The sequence below is a fragment of the Conger conger genome, chromosome 1 (assembly GCF_963514075.1).
Source record: "Conger conger chromosome 1, fConCon1.1, whole genome shotgun sequence".
Classification (NCBI taxonomy): domain Eukaryota; kingdom Metazoa; phylum Chordata; class Actinopteri; order Anguilliformes; family Congridae; genus Conger; species Conger conger.
The window spans coordinates 86,928,925-86,944,299 of record NC_083760.1 but is presented as its reverse complement, the minus strand read 5'-3'; the positions used below and the strand labels follow the sequence as shown (position 1 = coordinate 86,944,299).

At 41.9% G+C, this 15,375-nt stretch overlaps 1 protein-coding gene across 1 annotated transcript; it reads right to left on the bottom strand.

Moving 5' to 3' along the window:
- Window positions 1–6,475: 6,475 nt before the first annotated feature.
- On the bottom strand, window positions 6,476–13,488 carry LOC133138869 (G-protein coupled receptor family C group 6 member A-like). Its single transcript, XM_061257987.1, has 7 exons — window positions 13,268–13,488; window positions 12,875–13,175; window positions 10,996–11,808; window positions 10,373–10,582; window positions 9,703–9,820; window positions 9,195–9,493; window positions 6,476–8,451 (listed from the first exon to the last, which is right to left on the bottom strand). Exons 1-7 carry the CDS (start codon window positions 13,444–13,446, stop codon window positions 7,819–7,821), a joined length of 2,553 nt encoding a protein of 850 aa, XP_061113971.1. The 5' UTR covers window positions 13,447–13,488; the 3' UTR covers window positions 6,476–7,818.
- Between the last annotated feature and the right edge of the window lie 1,887 nt (window positions 13,489–15,375).

The following is a 15,375-nucleotide window of genomic DNA, read 5'->3' as shown; positions in this document are numbered from 1 at the left end:
GCCATGCAAGGCACCGACCAGCTCGTCAGGAGCATTTGGGAGTTAGGTGTCTTGCTCGGGGACACTTCGACCCAGCCCGGGCGGGGGATCGAACCGGCAACCCTCAGACTGCCAGACGACTGCTCTTACTGCCTGAGCCATGTCGCCCCTAGAGGGGGAGAATTAAGGCACATCAACTACATTTCGGCAATGTCCTCTAGAGACTGTGTGATGCACCTTCTATGCAACTGTAAAGGAGTTTGGTTTAAGAGTTATAAACCACCTGTGGGTACTGTGGTATGGTTTAACCCTCTAAGGTGTGAGATCACAACCATGTTACAGAGTCTTCTTCACTGAACATTCTAATTCTGATGTAACAATCACAGCTGGTAACTGAACGCAGTGGAGTTCTAGAGCACTGACATGACTGTGTTCTGAAAAAACATTCCAAAAAAACCTACTTCAAAAAGTTTCATTACGGCCAATCAGATTGGCCTCTTTGTTTAGCCCTGATGGAATTTTCATCTTGACACATCAACTGCGCCTCATGCAAATAACGTTGGTAAGATAGCTCTTTAATTGTTGTGTGTATACACCATCTTAGCACAATATATGTAAAATATTGTATTTTTCCTTATTATAATATGTATAATTTGTAGTATTAAAACTTGCTCATAGACTGCAATGTTGTTTAAGCTTACCAGACCAGAATCAGTATCTGCAATTGAAGAACTTACATCTTTGCCTGCTTAATGCTGTGCTTTATTTATCTCTTTTTTGCATTGGGTTACACAGCTCCACAGAGCTTTTCTGTGTGGTATATAAATATGAACTTGCCCTGTGTAACTAGGCAACTAATCAAGTTGTTTGTCGTAGCTTCTTTCATAAAGATGGGGACCATAACTCTAGTAAATCCTTTGATGACTTGTTGTGCCTTTTCTGACTTGACTAAATAAAGAGAAGTAATTTATTTCTCAGGGCTAAGACGCAACCATGATTATACAAAATGTCCTCAAAAACAAATCTCCCCAGGGTAAACTGGCAATCTTATTTTATCCTTTACTAAAATTGCTTTGATGCTATGCATAAACGTTCCTGTGGCTATTCTAGAAAGTATAAACTCAAAGCACTGATTTAATGCAATGATGAACAATAATGTTGTTTCAGCCGAGTTTTAAACAACTGCCCCTCTCTAACCTATTTATTTCAGGAATAATTTACATTTGATAGACATGCTTATTAATGGTGCATAAATGAACTCTTTGTGTTGTGTTCTGTATTGTTCATTTTATTGTACTGTACCAGAAAGGACGTAATGGTATCTATAATAATAATAATAATAATAATAATAATAATAATAATATTTATTTGTGAAGTGCTTTTTTCACAGTCATAGCCCTTCACAAATAAAATGTATGTTATTATTTCCATAGATATCATCAACAAGTTTTAGCGTTGCATTGTCTGTTGTACTCTATGTATTGGATTGTTGTGAAATGTTTTTATGTGCTGTGTATCAGATGTCTTCTTAAAAAGCTTTAAATGGACTAGAATACAATAAAAAGACATTCCTCCAATATTTTAAATTAAATATTTAATGAATATTTTCATTCCTTATCATGTCATATTTATTGTGCATTAAATGATGACATATCTGCAGCATTTTCTCTGATGAAGCTTGGATATGCAATAACTTTACAGCTAAAAGCAACATTAATTTTCAACGTTGCAACAGAATCTTCATGTCATCTGGTGACATACTGAGATATCTGCTCTGCTCTGATGCTGAGGAAATGTGCTTACAATTTCTTTTGCATCATGGGGAATTTGCATCCCAAAGAGCCTTGCGGTTACCCGTAGTTCCGGAAAACACATTTTGCAAAACACCAATATGCAAACCTTTCTCTTTTTTTTTTTAGATAGACGTCTTTGACACGCTCCTCTTTAGTCTTGAAGTCCTCAGTAAGGCTTCATCTCCTGTATTCACCATGTAAACTAGCCTCTGTTTTGAGGCCTTTGATGCGTAAGATCACAAAAACGTGATTGGAATGGTCTTGGCCGAACATTCCAATGGGGATGTCACAGTCACTATTGGTAATTGAAAGCCATGGAGCTGTAGAACACTGGGGAAAAAAAACCTTCTGAAAAACCCGCTCTTCAAAGGGCAGAGATAACTACGAGATGAAAAGGACCAAGCCTTACACTGACATCGCTGACAGTCCTTCACTTTCCCCCTCTGTCCTGTTTAATCTTTCAAATTGTAAGTAGCCAATCTTGCAGAGTGAACATGGTGCACCACAGACTAGATAGCTAAATCTCACTAACTCTGGCCTCATATGGATTGATTTTTATTTTTTTGCGTGGGTGTGGGAGTTAAGAGTGGGAGGGTGGGGTATGAAATGTGCAGTAATTCTTACAGGGCGAAACCAAAATGTGTAGAAATGAAGCTGGCAGAAGATGATCTTTTCTCTAACCTTTAAAACATCACACTGTAATAGTGGAGACGCACTACAAAGAGAACTGATAAATACGACCAAGCATCGCAGATTGAAGGTGAGACAGTGGGAAAAGGCTTTTCTTGAAAACCGGAAATAAGTAACGTGAACAGGTATAATAGATATTGTAACATTTTTAAAGAAACACATTTTTAAAACATCTCCCGTTTAGTGGAAACATGGTGGAAACAGTTGTAAGCATTTTTATTTATTTTTTTAAACTCTGAGGAAGACGTCATTTGACATGGAAACATCATTCTCACAATAAACACGGTGTGCTCCACCGTCTCTCATTTCAGGTTAGTCCCTGTGAAGCTGCCCGGGTAAGGAGTCTCGTGTGAGCTGTCCTGGCTGGTGAGCACCTATTGGATCCTCCCCTCTCTCGCTGGTTTGTCGCGCGTTTCCCGTTCTGCAGCTGTGCACGCGGCAGGCGGGAGCCCCGGGATTCGTCGTTCGTCGTTCGTCGTTCCCGCTCCGAGAGCGGGAAGCTTTGCGAGCCGGCTCGTCTCACTGGGAGGATTTGGGTGCCGCGCTCTACCAGATGTCACTCTCCCATGATTCTCGGGGGCGGGGTATTTTTCGGAGCTCGGCGCTGTCAGAACAGCGGAAGCCGCATAAACGTGACGTTTCCGCATAATCCCCAGATCTACTTTGATTGGCAGTTCACTCTTGCTCTTTCGGAGCAAGCGCAGACATATGGGCACACACACAGACACATACATACATACACACACACACACACACACATACATACACACATACACACCTGCACTCACACACAAACACACTTGTACTCACACCCAAACACACACACGCATGCACTCACACACACACACATATGCCCTCACACACACATGCACTCACACACAAACACACATGCTCTCACACACTAATCCACACACACATGCCCTCACACACACACACACACACATACACACAGTCACAAACACACTCACACACACATGCACTCACACACAGAAACACACACACACATGCCATCACACACAAACACACACACAAATAGACACGCACATACACAAACACACACATGCACTGCCTCACACACAAACACACACAAATAGACTCACACACGCATGCCCTCACACACACACAAACAGGTACCCTTTCTAACATATCAGAACTGCATTTCGCAACCCTTGAATGAAAGTTTGACAGACAGGTTTGTGTGGTTTTAGATCTAATCTCTGGAGAGGCATAAAGTGTGGGAGCTTATCTTTCCCCATTCACTGGCAAGGTCAGCAGTTTTTCATTTGTTAAAATACAGGAAATAGGCTTTAGGATTATCTACTGATTTCAGTCCATGATGGCAGCTCCGCCCCAACTACCCCCAACAAAGTTTACGCAAGTCCAGTTGGAGCCACACATACTACATTAGAGTTAAACGTACCCCGTGGTTTTTTCAGCTGAGCAGTTTGCTGTGTACACTAAGAAGTGTTGGGGCCTGAGGAACAGCTGTTGCAATGCCCAAAAGCCATTTGTTCCAGTGCAAACACAAGGGTAAGAAAAGGCCACCGTATTGATCCCACGACTGCCCTGGGTTTCATTTTTATAATGCTCCCAGGAAATTGCCCCTGGGAAGTGCATAATGATGCAGTGCAATGCTCCTGTAAATGTGCACAGGAAAGAAAATGTGCAACTTAACTTGCACTTGCCCAAATTCATCCTAAACTGGTTTAAGCTGTGTTTTTGCTGTTAGCTGTTCACCTGTTTAGCCAGCTTACTCTATCAGTTTAACCAGGCACTAGCCACAGACCAGCTCACAATCGGTCTTAGGTGGAATTTTCAGCCAGGTTGTGACTAATTGTCCCGACAACCGTTTGTTTATTAACTGGCGAGCTTCCTGGCCGTAGCAGCTGTGCCAAAATTCCTTTGTGCACGTACTAATTGCCCCGACCGTTGATAAGCAAACATGAGGCTCTTCGCTGTAGCGGTTTTTACATTTCGAAACATCGCGGCTGACGTTTGGGACCCAGACTATGCAATCTGTGCGAAATTAGCTTTCTGGTTTTATGTGCTCCGGGGAGGAACTGGTTGTTTGCCTTTCCAATCCCACTCGCGTGTTCTTAAGACCGTCTCCGCAGTGAGTGTAAATAACTTCAATAACTCCGCTACCTTGAACCTGGCAATGAATTCACCAGTTATTCTCACACTTCATCTTGGGTGCCCATCTATCGTCACTGCTAACACAATACCGTACAGCAGGGCTCAAATAGTCCCGATTTTGTGTAGCTAGAGTAGCCCATATGCCCACACGGGCCCAAGATTCAAATTTTGTTTGTTTGCGCTTGAATTGCTCCGGACTGAAGGAGGGTGCTTGTCTAATGTTGCTAACAGGAACGCCACCAGGGAATTCGGTCCCCATGAAAGGACCTCACATTGGAACCCACCACCGCAGGTCAAACCATCCCTGCACAATTACCACGTCATATTTTTCAAAGCCCCTGCCACTCATTGCCACTGGAATTATATAATTCAGTGCAGGCCCTACTGTGAGCAACCAAGGAGTTTTTCAAAAAGTAGAATGTTTTTGAATGGGCAATGAAGTTAATTATCCGGTGATGTCGTAGCAGAATTCGGGCAGTTATTGAATACAAACGATTCATTCATTTGTCCAATTACATTTGATCCTCTAAAATTGGGTGTCTATGTATGTAAAGGGCCGTAACTCATACACCAATAATTGTATATATGGATGTAAATACAGTATATACTTAAAGCTGAGAGTCTGTAGTTTAAACTCACATTATTATTATTATTTTTTTTCATTTTAAATCCAGTTTGCTGGAGTATAAAACCAGCAAAATTGTGTCACTGTCCAAATACTTACTCAGTGCACTCTAATAGATTTTTGTATGCTTTTGTGAAACAGTGTTAGTGCCTGGCTGCTGATAATTCAACGAGAAATTTAACTGAAATAACTTTCAATTAGTATTTCTGTTTGCTTTTCTTCCACGAAAAAATCTTTTGAGGTATTATTCAGAACAATATGAGAGAGAAGGTCTGTAATTGTTGCTAGGAAACCAAAGGGACAGTTAAGAATGAGGATGTATTGTCTTGTGTGTGTGTGTGCGTGTGTGTGTGCAGAAAAGAAAGGGCACTCTTGGGCACTCTGGTGTAGCGAGGAATGCGCATACTCCGAAAACGGGTTGGCAGGCAAATCCAATAGCGACCGAGCTACATCCCGGATGGTTTGACACTGCCATCTACTGGCGGCACAGCACAATACAATGCAATTTGCAGCAAAGAGAAACAGGAGAACCTATCGCGATGCAAAACACAAAACAATATCTACAAAAATGTTAAAATAAGAAGACATCCACAGTCAAGCGAATATCTCATTGAGTTTTAAGAGAGGAAATCCAGAATTAGCGGAATTAATTGGGGCGACATGTGGTGAGGTGGAAAGAGCAGTCGTCTGGCAGTCAGGGGGTTGCCGGTTTGATTCCGCCCTGGGTGTGTCGAAGTGCCCCTGAGCAAGACACTTAGCACTCAAATGCTCCTGACGAGCTGGTTGGTGCCTTGCATGGGAGCCAATCGCCGTTGATGTGTGACTGTGTGTGTGAATGGGTGAACGAGAAGCATCAATTGTACTGCGCTTTGGATAAAGGCGCTATATAAATGCCAACCATTTACCATTTTCCATTTAATTGACTATGCCTGCGTTTGAGTGGAATTTGTGCACATGGTAATGAAGGCGAGTAGAAATTATTCTATTATTCTTATTATTCTAGCATGAAAACCACGAGGCTGCTGACTGCATAATGGAGAGAATTAAAGCTCTGGATTGCATCCAGCAGTGTATGTATGAAAAATGGCCTTTAATTATATGATGTGAATTTTTATTGGATAGGTCAACTCGTTTCACAAACCTTACAAAAACCATCTACTTTCATTAACATACATTTAGAGATTTAACCTATGTAATAGAAGAAAGATATTATTAAATGCAATTAAAACAATTTAAAAAAAAAACCCTTTAAGCTTAACAGTTAAACTTTTTTGGAACATAAAATGGGTTTTGCTGCATCAATGGATTGAAATATTAAATGCTAATATTTTATTCTGGGATACTGTGAACAGATTGTGTGGTGCTTCATTTAAAGATCAAGTGCTATCCCTTTTTTTTTTGCCATTTCTTTTTATTAATTCATCCAACCCATCATATCATAAATATACATATGTAAATAGACACAGGAGGACATAAAAACACGATTTCAAAGCAAAATAAAATAACAAACACAAAGAAAGACCAAATTATGCAAGTAAGATAAGTACCAAGCACTGAAAATGAAATATGTATACAAACATGAGTGGATTCAGCTGTTATACACTCAGTGAGTACTTTACCAGGTATTTATTAGGCTTATTTTTTAGACTCATTAAGTCTTCTGCTGCTGTAGCCTATCCACTTAGAGGTTTGACGCGTTGTGTGTTCAGAGATGCTCTTCTGCGTACCACTGTTGTAATGTGTGGCTATTTGCATTACTGTCACCTCCCTGTCAGCTTTGACCAGTGTGGCCTTTCTCCTCTAATCTCATTCATTTTTTGTTTTTCGCACCACTCCCTGCAAATTCTATTGTGGGTGAAAAAAATCCTAGGAGATCAGGAGTTTCTGGGATACTCAAACCACCCTGTCAAGCACCAACAATCATTTCACGGTCAATGATCAAATTTCTTCCCCATTCTGACATTTGGTCTTGAAAAGAGCTGAACCTCTTGACCACGTCTGCATGCTTTTACGCTTTTAGTTGCTGCCACATGATTGGCTGATTCAGGATTTGCATTAAAAAGCTGGTATACAGGCCTACCTAATAAAGCGTTCACTGAGTGTATATCTGCTGAACTACACATAGCCAACATGTTTCACATTAATGAATGAGAAAATTAGTGAAGAATGAATTGTAAAACATGTAGATTCAAATACAGATATGTATTGGAGATCTGACAGTGTTTCCCTGTATAGATGTTAATTTAAATTTAACTTATGATTGGCAGCCCACTGGACAGTTCCACTCCTGATTGGTTCAAATGTAAAATGGCATGAAAGTGACCAATGACAAGTCCTCCTGTAGATGGCAGCATAAGAACTTTGTTGCGTTCAAGGTAAAATAAATAAAAATCAAGTGAACACAACAGGCTTTTATATAGTATTTGTTAGTATCTTAAGATAATTTGTATTAGGAGAGAACAATAATAACACATTCAAATAAAAACTTAATTGAATAACGTACGCATTATGTTATATGTCTATAATATAACCATCGAACTGTGCACAGGGTTTCTAAGTAAGAAAAAAAAGGAAAATAAAGGGTTTGCTTGTGGTTCACTTGTCAGTGGTGACAGGCGACACGCCCTTCTTCTCGTAATGCTTCCGGATGTACTCCAGGATGGCCTTCTCGTTGTTGAGCTCCTTCCTGAACAGGATGATGTAGCACTTGGGGCAGAAGTGGCAGCCCAGGATGCTGTAGTTGGACACCAAAATGGCTGACGCCTGCACTGCTTGCACATACTTCCCGGACGTATAGATGTAAACGGGGATGAAGAGCATCCAGACCACCAGGTCGATGAGCATGCTGATGGTGATGAAGCTGGCGTTCTTGTACAGGTCCGGCAGCCGCCTTCCCTTGAAGCCGAACAGGAAGCAGACGACGGCCAGGAAGGCGATGTAGCCAAACGACACGGCGAACATCACGTTGGAGCCGTTGTGGCACTGAATGAGGATGTGGTGCTCGGAGTGGACCGTCGTTTGGTGGGGCGGGAACAAAGTCAGCCACGCGGTGCACAGAGCCACCTGGACGGCCATGCAGCCCGTCACTATGGCCACGGGGTTGTTGAGTCTCTTCAGCCTGTCGCGGACCTTGGCCTCGAAGGCGAAGCCGACGCAGATCTGGAAGAGGTTGGCCAGGATGCAGGAGATGCAGAGGGAGAAGCTGAGGATGAAGAGTGGCAGGCCCGCCTGCAAATAGATAAAAAGATGGATGAATTATTGTATTTATATAGTGCTATAGAAGCCCCCTACTCTATACAATGACTGTCTTCTACTACAACGACCCTCAGCCTGTTTCAGACGCCTCTCCTGGATCACCCTTCTGCACTCCGCTCCGCTGATTGTTTCTCCCGGCTTTCGACCCACGCCCGGCTCTCGACTACGACTCAGCCCTGCCCTACTGTGCCAAGCCTTCGCGGATTGCTTACTCCACTGTTTGACCCTTGCATGGACTTGATTTTCGTACATGCTTTGTGTTTTGGCTGTTATTAAAATCTCCCGTGGGGAGTTTATTCTATATACTGGTCCGTGTCTGCATTGGGTCCACCTGCCAGACCTGGGGACGTCACACGATCAAGCACAATCAAAACAAGTTTTGCACATATAATTGCACAAAATTCATTCATTGCAATAAAATAGTTTAGGGAGGGATTGAGTAACTGTGAACATCACATTTATAGAAATGGTAGGGTTATAATTCCTGGAGATAACGATATTTTCAGATTCTCACTGAAACAGAGACATTGAGTAGACTGAATAGGAGACATAACAACTGTGGGAAATATAACCGATTTGAGAGAAGTGTCTTCTCACACAAACAATACAAGCTGTGCTGTTTTCCGTAGAATTGATGAGCAAGAGGAGGGAGACAAAGACATAATATGCTGAATTCAGAAGCAGAGGATTGGAGAAGCGTTTTGAGGATGAACTACCTTACAGGTGCGGTCCGAGAGCCTTCCAAAGAATGTGCACACGCTACTGAAGCTTGTGGCGAGGGAGATGAGGATGAGGAAGCACAGGTTGCCCCCGGTACCCTTGATGATGGGCGAGTCCCGATACTTGATGAACAGGGCGGCCACCAGCAGGGTGAAAATCAGCCCCGCCAAGCCAAACACCACCAGGACGATGGGGAATCCATCCGTCAATTTCAGGAACGTCATGGTTTTCGGCACGCAGCAGTCATGATCAGAAGACACAAACTCGTTGTCCTTACATGATCTACATGTCTTATCTGTGAGTTCAAACGGAGAAACCACAGGAAACAGACAGAGACAGTGCATTGTGTTAACCCTGCATTTAAAACAGCTCTATGCAATCAGAGCAGCTCTGATTCAAAGTTAAACCAGCGCACATTTGGCCCACCAGAGCTAGAGTTAAATCTGCTAGACTGACTCCTGCATTGTAGGTCAACACAACAGGCGGAAGAGTTGTCTTACTTACTCCCGCCCTCGGAATACTGATTGTCCGCACAGAAGTTGCAGATCTTGCAGCAGGTGTTATTATGAAAGCTCAGCTCCTGTCCATAAGGGCAGGCTTTGGAACAATTGTAGACGGTCACCTGTTGTGAAACAAATAAAGACCAAGAAAAAGAGGAACAGAAAATGGAAGGCATGTTGGACTGTGCTGTTTGTGCCATTTGCTTTTCACAGCCAGGTACTGTTCCAAGCAGTTGATTTTGCCCAAAGTTTGGCCTATGTCTTGGACTGTTGTTTTCTTATTTCTCAACTTAGTAATGGCCTCCTTGTTTTTCAGTGGTACAACTCTGGTCCTCATGCTGTCAAACACAACAGCCCAAAGGCAATCAAAAGCCTAATATCAAGACTAGATACTGAAAGCCCTACGGAAGCAAGTGAACACACCTGACCAATCAGAGATACCTGCAAAGCCAGTCATTTCAATTCTCATTTGCACTGACAATCTGCTGGTTGTGGAATCAAAGTGTTCAGGACGGTATGAGCATATTATAAGAATCAGTCCTGTGAAACCAACAGGAATTAAACCAGAAAAGGAGAATTACACCCCAACTCCTTCAAAAAAGAAGCCATGGAAACTTTGGTGCCCACCTTGGTGACCCCCAAAAAGAGCTTGCCCACTCATAAAAAGTACTCACCGTGATGTTGTTGCATTCACTGATAAGGTGCTGAGGCAACACAATGTCACCAGAGGGTGCATATTCTCCAATCGTCTTGACGATAACCTTACCATCCTCCATGTCCCAAGCCAGAATATCGTACCCTAAACTGGGGTCTCCATGCTGATCGAATGAAATGTTAGTAATGTTGTCCACGGTGAAATTAACTTGTTTGATTTCTTCTAGAAGCTGTTGAAATGAGCAGAGGCAGTAAAGGTGTTGTTTTAAGAAAAGTGGCACCTTGTTAACATAAAATCAAAGTTTTTTTTTTGGTACTTTTGTAAATATATTAGATATTCTAAGCCCTGCATTCCAGTTGGGGCACTGCTGTTATACCCTTGAGCGAGGATACAACCCATCTTGCTACATTACATTACATTACGTGGCATTTAGCAGACGCTCTTATCCAGAGCGACGTACAACAAAGTGCAAAGCTAGTGATATGCGCATAATTGTTTTCCATGGTATAGATATGCTATGTCTCGAAATGTGAACATAGGCCTAGTAATGCAAAATAAAATACTTTGCTTAATAACCACAAAGAGGTTTAACCGTTGTTAAGCCATAGTTAATATTAAAGGGAAAAGTATCAAGCATCTTACCTCCCAGGCAGTAAACGTTGCGGTCCTGTTACACTTCATATCGTCACATTTCAGCAGGCTATGCAAAGCTTGCGCTATGACTTTCACTGCTAGATAGATTCCGTATGATTCATCCCGGTCAATGTGCTGCACTAGAATATTCGTACAGTGAGCCATAGAGCTCTCCTCGTCAGCATTGTGGAAGGAACCGTTCTGAGGATCTTTGCCGGGGTCCAGTGAGCCGGTACAGGCTGGATTTCGAGTCAGGTACTCACTGAAGAAGCTGTCCTCCTCTGCAAGTTGTGCTGTGAAGCCACGCACATGCTCCTCAAACCCTGGGACCGTGTTTTGCTTCATTATAAACCCGTAGACTCTCCCAATCTGCTCAATGCCTTTCAGGCCCCGTATTGTAATGGAGGTGGACCAGCTGTCGCCTCCAATCCAGGTCTTGTTGATGCCAAGTCTGATGGCCTCTTCCAGGACAATTCTCACATTCGACGTCTTGGTGAAAATCACGATCACATCAGCTGTGGACTCTTTCACTGTCTGCATGAGGCGGTTCAGCAGATTCTGATGCTCTTTGCGAGAAACGACCGATGGTAGGAGTTCCTTAAAGTCTAGACACACGTTGGAGCTCATATGATCGATTAAGCTTTCAACGCCATATCTTCCATATTCATCCTCACTGCCGATGACTCCCACAATCTCCCAGTTAAGTGTCTCAATCAGCTTGGCCATCGCTTTGGTTTGATGAGCATCACTTGGGACTGTGCGCAGAAAGGAAGGAAACTTGGTCTTCCTGCTGAGAACTTCGCTTGTGGAACCATAACTGATCTGAAAGCACATGAAAGTGCAACAGATAGTTTGTTATCTGGGATCTTTTGATATTTCAAATTTGTTGATGATTCAACTTGGCCCAGACATAAAAAATGTAATTCAAAAGTAAATTTTACGGTAAAATACTGGAAACTGATTTGTCAGAACTTTACCTTACATTGTACAAAAAGAAAATCTTAATTTTACAGAAAAGATCTGTAAAATAACAAAGGTATGAAAATGTAAACGGTGCAATTGTTTTTTGTTTTTTTTACCTTAGGGATACGGCCTGTTAACATATGCTTTACATTTTTTTACCATGATATATATTGCTACACAAGGGTTAAACATACCACTTAGTACTTCAAAGGCAATAATAAAATAATGTAAACATGGAATGGTTGCAGACTTGCCCTGAAGGGGAGGCAAGTACAGCCGAAGAAGAAGACGAGGGAGGCCACAAAGAACCCAAGGACCACAATTTAAGAATGGCAGAGATTGGTTGCATCGTGGGGTGACCAGGTCTTGGAAAGGCTCCATAAAACACCACCTCCATACGAGCAAACTCTTTGCAAGGGAAGCATGAAGAAAGCCCTTATTGAGCACTTTACTGAGAACAAAACCAAGCATCTGCAATTTGCCAAATATGGAGGTGGGTCCAGGGGCAATATTTAATATCAAGATGAATTCAACAATATACCAGGACATCTTGGCAGAAAATCTGATTGTCTCAGCTTGGAAACTGAGACTAGGTCGTATAGTGGATTTTACAGAAGGACAATGACTCCAGAAGTAATTCACACAGAGCTGGTTAAGTGAAAACAATATCCATGTTCTGCAATAGCCAGTCTCTAGACTTAAATCTCACAAAATACCTGTCATCTGAACTGAAGAGGGCAGTCCAGAAGTGCAAATCCAATGATATCAATGAGCCAAAAATATCCCCAAAATGTGTTCTCTAACTAAATTATAGGAAAATGTATTTAGAAAATGTGTTGATGCCAGCCATTAACACAGACAGCATAAAAAACTAAAAACTGTGAGATAAAAGAATGAATAAAGAGCTCACTTAAGCTATCATTACCTGTGGGATTAGCGGAAGAGCAAGGAAGCGCGCAACGACGGTAGAGATTTCAGAATATCGTTCCCCGACCACCACCTTTGCGCCTGTTGAGGACGCATTTTGCTTATTCTGTAGAGACAAGCACTCGGGATTGATTCTGTCCTCCATCAGCCTTAACGCAGCTTTTATCGCCATGGTAACATCTCCGCACGTGTCATACATTTCATACCCCAGCGTCAGGTTGGGCAGCATCGGAGACTGGTTGATCACTCCAATTGAGTATATCATCACTCGGGTTCGGAGGAACGACTGTATGTTAAAGCTAAAGAGACAAAAATGAGTGTTACTTATGGCTACAGCTGACAGTGTTTGAAAACGCACACAACATTTGCTCAATATCTTCCTGTGACTTACCCCGCACAGTCCCCAGAAGTGCCATTGATCACTGACGTAGGTCGTTCGTGCAGCGGAAAAAGCCCACCAATAATGATGTCGCCAGTCCTGGAAACTCCACAAGGACCACCAGTAACCGAACAGGGGTATGCAGAGATGCGGGGAAGGTGAATGATCAACAGTAGTATAAAGGACCGCATATTTCTTATTTGAGCACAGAGCTCAACTTCATGTACCGTTTATAACTGAGTCAAATATCTCAAGCTAACCTGTCTTTACCAACAAGGAAGTTCAAATAGTTCACTTATTTGCATGCCTAAGAGTGTCACGGAATGCTTTGCATTTTCATAGAAAGCTTTGCTGAGTAGTTCAAGAATCAGCAGCACAAGAACTGAGAATACTTTTATTACCAAACTAACTTATTTCCTTTGCCTTCTTATTAATGGTACCATTGCTTGAAATGAACACAACAGTATGTTATGTAGTATGATACATTTTAGAGGCCATGAATGAAGGTTAATTTTGAACATTTCCACTGTGATATTGTTTTTTTTTTTTTCTCAATTCTGACTGGTTACACCCCAACTCCTGACTGGTTTTCATAATCATGTCTGGTGTTCTGTTTATATTCATTAGTCTTTGCACTCGTCTTCCCCTGTGATGTCTGAGTCTGAATGTTTATGAGCCCAGTCACTCCCCTGTCTGCGTGCCCACTATTCTGGTGTTCCTTACTTCCTGCTTTCTCTCCATTTCATGTTTGTACATAGCACTAATATACTAATCCCAACTAACATAGAATTTGTACAGTACTAATTATACTAACACACTAATTTTGGGTATTTGTAATTTAAATCACTTAACTAACTTACTAACGCATCTCCAGTTTCAATTCTGGTCTGTAACTCCGCCTCCCTATTCTATCTCTGATTACTTGCTTAGTTTCAGTGAAGTATTCGCACCTGTCTCTCCGTATCTCTGCATCTCCTGATTCTCTGCAATTGGCTACTCCCTAGTCCGGAGCCATTTGTATTACATGTGTCTTTGTGAATCCAGTCTGCGTTTTCATTTCCCCTTCGTTATTGTGCTATTACCCTTTCATGTGTCTCACCTGATGTTCAGTAGTTAGACCGCCCTCACTCCCATGCCCCGCCTAATTTGTCTCATTCCCCTATGTATTTATACCTGTCCTTTTCAGTTGCACCTGGCTAGTTTGTCTTGCCCTGTTTTTGAGTCCCAAGCCCTTTATTCCTTCCCCCTGTTCTAGCCCTTTGTTTTCCTGAGCCTTGTTTGTTTGCCCAAGCCTTATTTGTTTGCCCTTGCCCTGTTTCTTTTTGGATTTCCTGCCTGCCTGCTTTTTGGACTCTTCTATTGGATCAACCTCTGTACTTTTGCCCCGTGGAGTGACCCCCTGGTTTTTAGATTTTTTGGCCTGTTTGTGACTACGCTCTGCCTGCCCCTTCACCTGCTAGTAAACCTGCCATTTTCCACACCCCTGTGTCCTCTGTCCTCCCCGGCGTAACACCGACCAAGTATTGAGTGCACAAATCAACATACTTTTCAGAAGGTTGACATTTCTGCATTAAAATTCCCTTTTTGATTGGGAATGTGTAATATTCTAATACTTTGAGATACTGGATCTTTTCATGAGCTGTAAGCTTTAATCATCAAGATTAAAACAAAAAAAAAGGCTTGAAATATTTCACTTCATGTGTAATGAATCTAGAATATATGAAAGTTTCACTTTTTGAATTGAATTACGGAAAAAAATGAACTTTTCCACAATAACTTCTTTAGATGCACCTGTAGTACGGAAAGTTTACGAGCCTAAACTAATTTTGCATATCCATTGTAAACAGTTATCCAATGCTTGTTTGCTTTAAAGGATTTTCCAGTACTATTGTTTCAGAAAAAGAAAATCCAAAAATTGTGCAGATACTATTTTTCTTTTTTGGTAATGTTCGAACAGCATTGCAGTCATAAGAAGACGAAATTACAATGTGATGAAAATATGATCAGGATGTTACTTTCTTGACGGTGTGAATACAGAAACACCATAAGCAATATGTTAGAGATTTGCAGACATTTCATCGTCTCAGCTATTATGACAGATCTGGAAATGACTGCCCCAA